Source organism: Gekko japonicus, unplaced genomic scaffold (assembly GCF_001447785.1).
Source record: "Gekko japonicus isolate JY-2015 unplaced genomic scaffold, Gekko_japonicus_V1.1 scaffold1369, whole genome shotgun sequence".
Lineage (NCBI taxonomy): Eukaryota > Metazoa > Chordata > Lepidosauria > Squamata > Gekkonidae > Gekko > Gekko japonicus.
The window spans coordinates 354,062-367,880 of record NW_015161439.1 but is presented as its reverse complement, the minus strand read 5'-3'; the positions used below and the strand labels follow the sequence as shown (position 1 = coordinate 367,880).

Sequence of the window (13,819 nt, the reverse complement as noted above, 5' to 3'; positions counted from 1 at the left end):
TAGAAACTGGAAATATTTTTCCAGTTTGGGCTTGTATACTTTTAGATTTTGAGCAACCTGGAATTTCTGGCTTTTATGTGAAAGGGGAGCTTCAGAAGAAATCATCATCCAGGTTTCTCAGAGGTAACAGCAATGGCTCCATTGAGAGGAGTGCCTCACAACATATGCTGGGCAAAAATCTAGAGGTGGGAGAAAGCATGCACAGTTACATCGGGAAGATCTATTTCATTCAAGAGCCACTCTTAGGAAGCGATGGGAAGGCTCGGAAGAAGCCTGGAAAAATTCAGGGCAGGGGAAGACAAAAGTTTCTCCTAAAGACCCCCTCCTCCAATAACTCCTGCATATACTGTAGACATGAAGCATAAATTATGCTTCTTCAGTCACAAGATAATATGATATTGCATGAAGAATAAAAACTACACAAGACTCATGTTTTCAAATCTGGTGGCAATCCTTAATACTGTAACTGTATGAAGTCCAAATAAACTCTTTGTTTACTACAACTATTTTCAGCTTCTTTCCCCCCTTTACAGACGGCACACACAGAAAATGTGCTTTGATAAGGATAAGGTACAGCAATTTTCCATTCCCTCTCCCTGTGGCAATTAATATTTCAGAAATTTTATTTGATCAAAAATTAATTTATCCTTTTAATTTCATAGAGTACAATGTTATGTGCTTATGTATTTTACATTCTGAAAACAGTAAAATACACACAGGTTGCATATATTTAGATGTTGCCAATTATTCATTTTTAGGTTTATATTTTATATTTATTGTAAATATGTGCCTTTGGGTCTCCACCGGGAGGCGGAAGCAGGATATAATACTGAAAGAAATACAATACTCTATTTTTTAAACTGGATTGGTAATTAACCCCCAAACAGAGAAATGTTGTTTTTAAACATTTAAATAAATTTTAAAATTAACGTTCAGCAAAGTTGTTGAGAGGTAAAAGTTACATTTGAAAGAACTTTGCACATAAAATTTATTATATAGTGTATTTAGATACCAGGAAATGAAAAGATCACTGTATAGATCACAGTGCTCATTTGCATTCCCCAGAGATCACAGATATGAATCGTACCTACTCTAACACTGAACCTTCAATTAACCCAGTTAACAAATGTCTATTTCATCAGTCAGGGTGGGAAAGCCCAGATGCAGTCTAAGAGATCATGCCAGCCACAGGCTCAGGGACTATATTTTTTAAAAATCCTAACGCACTGAAATGGGGCAGTGAAAATAGAATTTAGTATCATCAGTTCACATTTGACAGCATTAGGAATGGGAAACCTGTTCTTTAACCCAAGAATAACGTTACTATTAAAAACCACCATCTGTGCACATGTTCTGTCTGGCACTTTCTACCACTCTTTACTCACCAGAATCCCAAACAAAAGAGGTCAACAGAGGAGAAAATTCTGTTCTTCTCCCAATATGCATTCCCAGGAATTTCTGCAAATGGAAGACTATCTGTTCTTCTATTTCTGGCTGTCAGCGTGCATCAACTTGACTAAAACATACATGCGTGGACATGCACACTGCTAACTTTTGCAGACATGTGACATTCTGTATATCAGTCTCACAAGCATCACCTATGAACCCTGTGTAACCATAATTCAGGAAGAACTCATGCAATGATAGAGAACCATGGACACCAAGTTACCTAGAACTTACATCTACAAGGCTAATGCCAGTTTTTCAGTACAGAAAACTTCTCTTATACCAAATTCAAACAGGTAACTTCTGAAGTTGGTGTAAGATAAATTTTTGGCATTTTAGGTTTGATTTAAAACTATTTCAAATACAGACCTCCAATGCCTCATGTAATCATTTCAGATTCTAATGAAACAAGGCCTTTGGACTTTCTAACTGGGCTCAAAGTCTTCAATGCCCATTCATCTCAGAGCTTGTATCCTGTCGAGAACACAGTAGGCATTTTAAAATGCAGGACTTTAATGTGTTATTCTTTGCTTTCCAGTCACAAGCTACAGCACTTTCCTAAGACCTTCATCTGCTCAAAGATCTCTTTGTGAAGGTTAGTACAGCTAGCTTTCAACATATGATCAAACTCTTAATATTTTTTTCCTTCAAAATAATATAGAATTTGAGAATTGCAGGGAATTGACCTGTCAGAGATACTGACAGAGTAAGAGGAGAAGCATACAGAGAGCCGCTAGAAGCCTGTACTGACAGAGTGGCTAGAGTGTCTGACGAAGGTCTCCGAGACCTGGGATCAAATCCCTACAATGGCACGACATTAAGTGACCTTGGGCCAGTCACACACTTTCAGGCTAGCCTAACTCACAGGGTGGTTGAGAGAATCATGCATACTAACCTGAGCCCCTTGGAAGAACAGCAGGGCAGAAAGGGAGTAGATCAGTGGTTCTCAAACTTTAACAATCTGGAGACTCCTGATCAATGTTCCCTCTAAGCCGTGGAGTCTTGTGAGCAAAATTTCTACTTTGTGAGCTACTGGCATTAAAGTTGTGAGCAAGCGATTTGGCTACTGCATGAATTAGTTTGCTCTGGAGCCCTCCTTCCTGAGCTAAGACAAAAATGTGGGAGCCAAAGGCTAAAAAACTGCAAGCTAGCTCAACACTGACTCAGCTTAGAGGGAACACTGCTCCTGATTTTAATTTTTTTGCAGATTCCCAGGCCCTCCCCTCCTCTCTCGCCAGTGCTCATCCCATACCAGGCAGCCTCTTTTCAAAGTACCATGAGAAGCTGTGCGCACCCCAGGAAGGATTCCATCCCTGGTGTCCTCAAAACACCACAGACTTTTCACCAACACTTTAAAAACAAGTTTAAGAAAAATACTCCATTGCCTGTAGTAGCCTGCAGCGTGAGGAGGAATGGAGCCAGAGCACCTGATGCTCTGGTGGAACCGTCTGGTTCTCTTCTGGCTGCCTCCACCCAACAGTCCATTCTTTACCACCTTATAGCTTTCTTACAGAACCCAGCCAACTCACAGCTACGAGATAGAGTGGGATGTTTAGACAGAGAGCAGTAGAAAAAAGTTTCAGAGGCTAGGGAGGTGCTTGCACAACACAGTTCAATTTTTCTAAAGATTTTTTCCAGCTATCAATAATGTACAACAAAATGTATTTAGTAGCATATGCAAAATTCCTTAAGAGCATTTGGGGAGGAAAAGCAATGAAGGAAAACAGTTCAGTTCAACTGAACTAGACTGTTCTCCATACTGGCACATTCCAAGACAAAAATTTTTTTGCTCAACCTAGCTTCTTTCTGATGCAGCTTCTTACCTTACTTAAAACAGCCAGATTCTCCAGCAGAGGTTTCTTTCATGGTGTGATCCAACAACCCAGCACCCACTCTCTTTTCTGCCTCTGGTTCCTCTTGTTTATATTTACACCTGATTCTCTCTCCCAGATCTTGAACAACCAGTGAGGGTATCGCTAAATTTCAGATCTCAAGAACTGTCTTTAATTTACCTGGACCCATAAGAGACCCTTCTTTTTTATTGCTATTTCCTAGGCTACCCTCATGAATTCTCCGCCTGAAATTCATCACACACACACACACACCAACAACTATTTGAACCATAACAAGAACTAGATACAAAATGGTGGGAACAGTTTCATTCTTACAGAGTCTTCACATGGCCTACAGAGTCAGGTCTCAGTCACTGATATTATAGGGCCCCACTCAAAATGCCTTGACCCAAGTTGTAATCGGTCTCATTCCTTGACTGGAAGGGACTTTACACTTAAAACAGCAAAAGGATTTTTGTTGTTGTTCAGTCGCACAGTCGAGTCCGACTCTTCGCAACCCCATGGACCAGCTCCCGCCAGGCCCTCCTGTCTTCCGCCGTCCTCTGAAGTTTGCTCAATTTCATGTTCGTTGCATCTTCTCCAGTGAGGGCTCCCTTCTCATTGGGTGGCCAAAGTATTTGAGCTATTAATACAGAAATCCCCAGCGTAGTACCCATGGGTGCCATGGTGCCCGCCAGCACCTTTCTTGGTGCCCACCAGGTGTTGAGCTTCTGTGTTTATGGTATAATGCTGCCAGTACTTTACATAAACTTCCACCTAACTTAATATGATAGGTTAGTATGGTTTAAATACTTAATGCGCCAAACTAGAACTTCTACTGAGGTCACTTTCCAGTCTTTATATCTATATCTCTCATTCTCAACAGTCCCCTGGGTGTGTAGATACTTATTTCCGCAGATAGGGGCACACTCTCCCCCCAGGTTTTTCTACAGATGCAGAGGACTCCATGGGACTGTGGAAAAATCCAAAAAGTTTTTGAAAACCTTGGGGAGGGTTGAATGCCCCTCAATACTTTTTGAAATGGCCGCCCCAGGGATCTACTGCCGCATCGACAGTGAGACACAGACCGGCTAGCCAGAGACAGATACATGATGAGTGGAGGAAAAGAGCAGGAAGCAAAAGCAGAACTGGAGCTGGGATTAGGGAAGATTCCTCTAGCACTATGAATGGCTAAATAGCACGGGGGTTGGAGTCAGGCCTGGGACTAGGATTGCCCGCTCCAGATTGGGAAATTCCTGGAGAGTCTGTGGTGAAGTCTGGGGAGTACAGAGTTTGGAGAGGGGAGAGGCCTCAGCTGGATATAATGCCACAGAGTCCATCCATTTTCTCCAGGGGGACAGATCTCTGTTGTCTGGAGTTCAGTTGTCATTCTGGGGGCTATCCAGGTCCCACTTGGATAGCTGGCAAAACTAGGCCTAGCAGCAGCATCTGGATGATACCACCTGACTTGCATGATTCAACTAGGCCCGGCTCCTTGCTACAGTTCAACAGCAGCCACTCTATGAAAGTCAGTGTAGTATAATGGTCAGAGCTTCGGGGTAGGGTTTGCGAGACCCAGGTTTAGATCCCCATCTTGCTGTGAAACCTCACTGGGTGATTTTGGACCAGTCACATACTTTCAGCCTAACCTACCTCACATAGGGTTGTTGTATGAATAAAAAGGAGGCAAGAATAATGTAAACTGCTTTAGTCCCCACTGTGGAGAAAGACCATAGTTTTCCTCATTAGAAGCTGCAGGGGGAAATGGAAAGCTGAAGACAGAGGGACAGATAAAAGCAGGTTGGCTGTTGGGTGGGAAGAAGATAGGGATGTCAATTTGAAGGGTGGAGCCTGGGGATGGTAGGGACTGAGGCAGGGAGGGACTTCAGACAGATCTAATGCCATAGACGCCACCCTCCAAAGCAGTCATTTCTTTTAGGGGAACTAATGTTGCCAACCTCCAGGTGAGGGCTGGAGATCTCTTGAAATTACAACTGATCTCCAGATGACAGAGATCACTTCCCCCAGGGAAAATGGCTGCTTTGATGGGTGGAGTTTGTGGTATTATACCCTGCTGAAGTCACTTCCAAGCTCAAACCTCATCCTCCCAAGCCTCCACCCCCAAATCTCCAGGAATTTCCTAACATGGAGCTGGCAACCCTAAGAGGAACTGATCTCTGTATTTGGGCAATCCATTGTGATTCCTGTAGAGCAGCTCCTGCCACTGCTGCTGGGGGGGGTAAGTGGGAGGCCAGGAGAGTGACGGGGCAGAAAGCATGATGGGGTGGGGGCAGAAAGGAAGTGACAAGCATGGAGGAGAGAAATAAAAGGGGAGGCAGGAAGAAGAAAGCGTGTGAGAGAAGTAGGGGGAGAGGGGAAGAAGCAGAGGTGGGAGGAATGGGATAGCTCCTCCCGCAAGTTTCTTGCGGGTCCCCCCTTGTACTGTTATTATTCAGGAGCTACTTGATAATAACATCACGAAATCAAATTCTGGTAACTTTGAAAAAATCATTTATATTCCTATCAAAATCTGGCCAGAATCTGTCTCTTACTGTAGTCATACACAATGAACTCTCACCAGCCCTTCTGCACCAACTGTTGTTACATGAAACAGTACAGGCTGAAAATGGCTGGGCTCATGAGAGAAGGGCTCATGTAAAGCATAGAAGAAACAAGGAGGAGTACTTTTTCCCGTTTTTTCTTTTGCATAAGTGTGTTAGATACCTGCAAAATAGAAACTGATTATGCTAGATGAGGATTTCTTTGGTACCCCTCAGTCAATCAAAACTCCTAGAACTATAGGGTCCAGGCAAACAATCAGCAAATATTCTAGCTAATGCTCTGTGGTAATCTGGAAGTGAGGTGACTACAAGTGATGGTGGTAGCTGTACAAGCTCCTGATTTTTGAAAGAGGAGGAACCCTTCTCCTGTCCCCATTCCTAGAAAACAGAGAAAACTCCATTTTTTGTTACCCAAATTGGGTGTGAGAGGGGTTTGTCCTCTGTCCTTAAAAAGGACTTGCAGACCCCCTAATACTAGTGCTGCAGACTCCCAAGGGACCCGTAGGTTGAGAAACAGTGTACTTGATAAAACAAATCCCAGAATCTCATTGTCCAGTCTTCTCAAAAGCCGCTCCGCCGGGAGGGGTGGGGGGGGGGGGGGGGGAGCTTGCAAATATGGAGTGGGTTGCTGTGCACAGACGAGAATTGTCCAAGAGTTGGTACTGTGAGACTGTCACTGCCAGAAATACTCACATTCAGGTTTTTTCTATCAATCCAGTCAAATTGATTTTTATCTTTTGGGCTTCCAGAGTACATACCTACGAACAACTCAGACTAATTGCCAGCAGTGTGACCATCATTACTACAGTAGATGATGTTCTCATCATTTACCAGTGGCACCCAACTTCCTACCTATGTTCCACATGTTTGGAACAGTTTTACGTTTTCCCTAAAACATTAAAGAGTTCGTTGAAAGCAGCAAAAGGACAGATGCAAATCTGCATAAGCATGCACACAGCCGGTTTTTTAAATTGAGCTTGTGAATACAGTGCAGGACCGAGGCTGTCTGCTGTCAAATGAGGGGTATGTTATCTTCAAACTCCTGCACGGCTGAGCAGCAAGACATTTTCACTTTACTATCAAATAGCACTAAGGTATAATTAAAGGCAGGGCGTGATCTTGGCTTCACATAATTAATTAAGCAATTGACCGACTTCCTGATTCTAGCTCCATCAGTCATGTACTTCAGTTCTACTACTCTAGTCTCTCACAAAAAGAATCCAAAAATCTACAAGTGTGTTGAATTTCTGCACCCAAAAAGAACACAATATAAAGAAACCTGTCTAATTTAGCACATGCACGAAATTCTGAAATTTAGTGTAGCAATTTATAGGCATTACTAACCATTATCTACTATGTGGTTTAGCTGCATACATAAAATTTTGTTTCGTAATTTTTCTCTCTTTACCACTGTATCACTACGACATTTAATGGCTTTGGTTTTCTTCATTGGAAAACCAAACCAATGAAAGGAAAAAAATCCTCTCTAAATATCCTCCAAGTAAGAGACAGTCACCAGAGGACACCATGACTTCCAGGTGCACACACACTCACACACGCACGCACGCATGCACATATGAAAAATACCAAAAAAACCCCAAAAAGAAAAATTTTGTCTTTTAAGAAAAGTAACAAACCAAGTTACCATTTTGTCTTTTAAGAAAAGTAACAAACCAAGTTAATAGAGGTCCTTGAAATTACCTAAGGAAGTAAGCTTCTGCTCCCTGCACTGGGCTGAGGCTCCTCCCCCGCCCAGATTGCTACAGCACAGATATTTTGATGCAATAATTCAGGGCAAGAAGTGTCAGTTATCAGAAACTGTTAAATAAACAAAATATTTCAAGAATGCTAATGTTTCGAGCATGTTTTTATTTTAAGTAAAAAAATTCTTTGTGTCCTTTATCAAGTTTATCTCTCTGCTCCCTGGCATGACATTTTATGACACACATGGCCCCACCCAATGAAGTCCAATTTATGTCAAATCCGGCCCTCCATATCAAATGAGTTCGACACCCCTGATTTAGATGAACAGCCAGGCAGGCATCTTTTTCAGCATGCTCAGAAGGGGCAATGTTTACAGCTTCCAGAGTATGCAGAGTTCCTATTCAATGCATTTCTTACTAAAAGAATATTAAAGGTGATGTTTTACCTGTGTTATTGTTAACTGGTTTTAGCATTGTTTTAAATGTTCTAATTGTTTTACTGTAAATATATGCTGATTTGGCGGCAGCTGCTCTGAGCCGGCCTTGGCTGGGAGGGCGGGGTAGAAATTTGAGAAATAAATAGAGAATGAGGAGTTCCTAGAGCTTTGTGATGTCACTTCTAGGTACTCAGCTGGAATTGACATTGCTTCCCATGTCCCCATCCCCAAAATACTTCCACTGGTTGCCAGCATGCAGCTGACAATGCCATGTAAAACCTATGTATAAGAGTTGGAAGTTTGGGATCCACCTTAAAGCCAGAAATTTGGAGAACAGCAATTACTGACATTCTCCATCTGCATTAATAACAGAAATATACGACTATTTTTGCCATTATTTTTTTTTTAGTTATGTTTCATATTAGGGTTTTAAAACTTGCTTACAAAGCAAATCAAAGCAAGCATGTAATGTTAGTTGTTGTAGATTTTCCGGGTTGTGTGGCTGCGGTCTTGGCACCGTAGTACCTGATGTTTCGCCAGCAGCTGTGACTGGCATCCTCAGAGGTACAACACAGAAAGATGGAGTACTTTCTGTGTCAATGTGAGACGAAAAATGGTAGGCGAGAAAATTTATATCTACTCAGGAAGGTGGGGTAGGGCTGAGTAGGAGTTTCTTGTAGGAGTTTCCCAGGCTGTGACATGCTAGTGGAGGAGCTTTCCTGAGGACGTTCTTTTGCATATGGGTTGGCGGGTGACATTCTAATCTTATCTGTAGTGCTGTTGTAAGATGTGGAGCATTATGTGCCTTTCAGGACAGGAAACCATGCCCTATTCATTTTTAAACTCTCTTTTTTCCTGTTGAAATTGTGTTTACGTTTATGAATTTCAATGGCTTCCCTGTGTAATCTGACATGGTAATTGGATGTGTTGTCCACCATTTCAGTGTCTTGGAATAAGATACTGTGTCCTGTTTGAGTTAGGCTATGTTCAGCCACTGCTGATTTTTCAGGCTGGCCAAGTCTACAGTGTCTTTCATGTTCTTTTATTCTTGTCTGGATGCTACACTGTGTGGTCCCGATGTAAACCTGTCCACAACTGCAGGGTACACGGTATATTCCTGTGGAAGTGAGGGGGTCTCTTCTGTCTTGCTGATCATAGCATCTGTTGTATTTTTCTGGTGGGTCTGAATACTGTTTGTAGGTTGTGTTTTTTCATAAATTTTCCCATCTGATCAGTGATTCCTTTGATATATGGCAAAAACACTTTTCCTGTGGGACACTTTTTCCTCATTTGTTTGTTTTACCTTTGTTTTACAAGGAGCTGTTTTCCTTGCATAGACACAAAATGCTCTACATCTTAAATGACTGCATCCAACCTGTTAGAGTGCTTAAACTGACTTGGGCCTATCATACATTTAACACACAAGACACCTTGTACTTTTATACTCAAAATTGCAGACGACACAGGGCTTTTGAATAGCAACACATTCTAGTCAAGTAGACATGTTGTGCCACATACCATGACAATTTTCACCCATTTGGACTTAGCCATCATTTTGAGCACAATGATAATATTTGATAAATTTTACTAAGTGGATGCATTCTGTTTTTCAACCCATTCGTTTAGGTTCTGCACATTTTTCATTTTTGTTTATTGATAACTGCAGATTATATTCTTTTGGACCACATCACACCAAGTCCTCTCATGATACAGAGTTGCGTCGATTTCCTCACAGTGTTTGTTTAGTTTTGGAATACCCTTACAATAGTTGAAGAGGGATGATGGGCTGCCTTTAGTTATAAATAGAGCCTAATCAAACCCCCAGAACAAAAAACACTGATTTCAACTTGTTATATAGTGATTTTTAAACTACTTTCAGACAAAATCCTACAAGCCCATGAAATGCAGTACTATATAGAAGAAAAGAAGATATTAGATTTATACCCCGCCCTTCACTACCCAAAGGTGTCTCAGAGCGGCTTACAAATTCCTTTCTCTTCCCCTCCCCACAACAGACACCCTGTGAGGTAGGTGGGGCTGAGAGAACTCTTGACAGAAACTGCTCTTTTTCAAGAACAGCTGTGCCAGAGTTATGGCTTGCCCAAGGTCATCTAGCCAGGTGCAAGTGGAGGAGTGGGGAATCAAATCCGGTTCTCCCAGATTAGAGTCCACGCACTTAACCACTACACCAAACTACACCAAACTGGAAAGTAATCATGTGAAGTGATATGTTGACAGATTCAAGTGGTATATAAAACATGCTGAGACATTATATACTGTTTATTCTCTCTGTTCTACCACTACTTTTATAAATAAATATAGTGTTTAAGAAACATAATATAACCAGAAGAGACTAGAAGTATTGTGCTAATACTATTCTTCAGCCTGAAATGTGTACTCAGTTATTCAAAAGCTATTCCCATTGCATTCAGTGGAACTTGTTCTCCCCAGTAAGTGTTCAGAGGACTGCAACCTTTGATGCAAAGAACCCTTCTGCTCTGGAAACCATTCTTATAGGACTTCTAAAAGTAGGAATGACTCCTACAAAGCATTAAGTGACTGAAGGTCATGCAGACTCATAACCTGATTAGCCAAGATAATTTAAACAGTCTTCTTCCACCAATGTATTGGGGAATTCCAAAAGAGTAGCCATGTCACTTCGTTGTAGCCAGATTACAGGAGCACCTTAAAGGCTAACAACATTTATTCCAACATAAACTTTTGAGAGTGAGAGCTCAAATCATTAGATGCATGGATTGTCCATCCAGAACAGGTAGCTTTATACTTAGCATTCAAGCTACAGCAAATGAGGGAAGAGGAGTGGAAAGAAATTATAAAGAGAAGCCAGTGTAAAACAAGAACCAAACAAGGAAGAACCAATGTATTAAGAGAGGGTGAGAATCCCTCCCAACTGTTGACAGACACGCAGGATAGGATTAACAAAATCTAATTAAGGAAAATTAGATTTTTTTTATTTTAACATTAGATTTTATTTTAATCCTACCTTGCCTTTATATCAACACTTGGGAGTAGTTCCGACCCACTGAATGGACTAGATACTGTTTAATTGGTTCTTATTTCACACTGGTCTACCCTAGCTTCTCCTCTTCTTCCCAGCCCACTGCACTGTTCCGTTGCATGGACACCAAGTATAAATTGAGTTGCTTTGGATGGATACACCATGCATCTAATGAAGTGAGCTCTGATTCTCAAAAGTTTATGCTGGAATAAATCTGGTTAGACTTTACGGAGTTACAAGATTCCTGCAGGAAGGAAAATTACTGAAAATATTGATAAATGGGGAATATTTTAAGACTGCTGACTACATCATATATGAGCTGGCTGTAAATATTATATGTCAGTAGAGCATGAAGAGATTAATGGCCTGTGTTGGAATACTCTGTATTCATTGTTGTTTACCTATCAAAGAATATAGGATATACTTTAAAAGAAGCAAAAAAAGGACTGTGAAGCAGACACATACATTTGTAAACATACATCAGCTGGCCGCAACCAACAATAATGCCATGGCACATACCCACTGCATTTTTATGCATTTATTAATACAACATACAAACTTTTCTCCCACACTTTACAGGGTTCCAGTGCAAACACCAAGTACACACATCAAAAGCAGCTCCTGCATAGCCCTGACCTGGATAGGCCAGGCAAGCCCAATCGGAAGCTAAGCAGGGCCAACTCCAGCAAGTACTTGGAAGGGCAACCTCCAAGGAATACCAGAGGCAGGCTACTCAAGCCACCTCTCCAAAAAATGTCCAAGCCCTCAGTAAGTGTCGCCAGAAGTCACCATGACCTCCAGGCAAGCACACAAAACACACACACACATGCATATTTCAAAGCAGCTCCTGCATAAAGCATGAACTGACTCCAAGGAGTCATTTCCCCCCTCCTAGGCCTAGCTGCTTTCCCCACCACATATCCCCATTCATATTTTGAAAACACATTCAGGGAAGCAGCCAGAACGCATCTAGTCTTTCCCGTTTGAAGGAAGCACAGTTCTTCCCTTTATAATTTGTGGCCCATTCACTACATGTTGTTTTAAAAACACATGCAAGGCAACGTAACAGCAGGAGCTTGGGTTTGGAGCAGAGGGGAAATATCAGCTCTGAGTACGATTTCTGTATTACAAAACACAGTACTTGCAACCAATGCTGCCTCTAAGCCGTGGAGTCTTGTGAGCCAAACTTCTACTCTGTGAGCTACTGGCATTAAAGTTGTGAGCGAGTGATTTGGCTACTGCCTGAATTAGTTTGCTCTGGAGCCATCCTTCCTGAGCGAAGCCAAAAATGTGTGAGCCAGAGGCTAAAAAACTATGAGCTAGCTCACACTAACTCAGCTTAGAGGGAACACTGCTTGCAACCAATGCTGCCTCTAAGCCGTGGAGTCTTGTGAGCCAAACTTCTACTCTGTGAGCTACTGGCATTAAAGTTGTGAGCGAGTGATTTGGCTACTGCGTGAATTAGTTTGGAGCCATCCTTCCTGAGCTAAGATAAAAATCTGTGAGCCGGAGGCTAAAAACGGTGAGCTAGCTCACACTAACTCAGCTTCGAGGGAACATTGCTTGCAACTCTTTAGTTACACCTACCATTCCACAGTGAAGGCTGGATTCTGTTGAGTTCACCAGGCATAGGCTAGTTTAGCTCTGTTTGGTTCCTCCCCCACCACCAAGACAGAAAACTTTTTTTAAAAAAACCACACAAGGGTATTCTAGTTCCTTTACTCCAAGCTTTCGTGAAACTCACCTGTACTGCCAGCTTTTGGTACTGCTTACTCCCCGGCAACTGCTGATCCCGCTACTACTGCTACTCTTGCTGGTGCAGTTCTGGGCGGGCGACAAGATCTCCAGCTTGCCTTCGCTCTCAGACACTTTCATCGCCGTCGCTGTCGCCGTGGTGGTGGTGGTGGTGGTGGTTGTTGCAGCGGCCGCAGGTGCCGGCACAGGATCCGCCGCTTGCATGGCGGCAGTCGCCCAACCACCCCCACCCGCGAGGGTGGGAGGTTGGTGCGCTTAGCAGCAAGCGAGAGGCGCGTGTGGGGGGAAAGCGCCGATGAGAAAACCGTCGAGCTGGGCTTTGTGAACGGGGGGAGGTGGGTGGTGGAGAGCCAGGACGCGGGGGCCCCAAAATATATATATACTTGGGGAGAACTTCGAAGGGAAGGCGGAGGGCAGGGAGCAGACTTCGAAACGGAGCTCGCAAGGAGAACGGGGCTCAGGCGGGGAGGAGGCCGACGTCCCCTGACCGAGGGTGGGAGAAGACTCCCGAATCCCAGTGAATGAGATCGGGGGGAACGGCCAGGCTGAGAAGAGCACGACCTTCAGGGGTAAAAGCGGGGCAGGGGGCAGCCAAGCAAGCAAGCAACCCCCCCCTCAGGTCCTGAACGAGAGGAGGCCTCCAACGGGACCCGGTGGGAGCGGCCCCGGCCGGGGAGGGGTCACCATGATACAGGAGGAGGATGCTCACGCCGCAGGGAGGGCAGCCCCGAGGGCGACTCCGCCAAGTCCTTCGGCTCTCCCCGCCCAGAGGCTCCCCACGAAACGCCTCCTCCGGCGGCTCACCTGCCCGAGCCTGTTCAAGTCGCCCGCCCCCCCACTTGGGGTCTGGGAGGACACTCCGAGGCGCGGGGCGGTCTCCGTCTCCCAGGGCCAGCGACAGCTCCCAGCCCACACCAACCGACAGCCGCTGGGCCGCCACCCCTTCCGGGTCAAGCTTAGCCGCTCCTTCCCTTTCCACGGGAGGAAGAGAGCAGGAGCCGGCGACGCCATCTTTGTGAAGGGCACAGGGGAGGGAACCGGGCGGGGGTGCAGGCCCAGGAGCCGA

General features: G+C 43.8%; 1 protein-coding gene across 1 annotated transcript in view; it reads right to left on the bottom strand.

The window, feature by feature from the left end:
- Positions 1-13,626, bottom strand: part of OSBPL11 (oxysterol binding protein like 11) — a 76,954-nt gene extending 63,328 nt beyond the window's left edge. Inside the window, exon 1 of the mRNA XM_015429010.1 lies at positions 12,743-13,626. Coding sequence (XP_015284496.1) covers positions 12,743-12,957 — 215 coding nt within the window. The 5' untranslated portion in view covers positions 12,958-13,626. The remainder of the gene's footprint in view (positions 1-12,742) is intronic.
- Between the last annotated feature and the right edge of the window lie 193 nt (positions 13,627-13,819).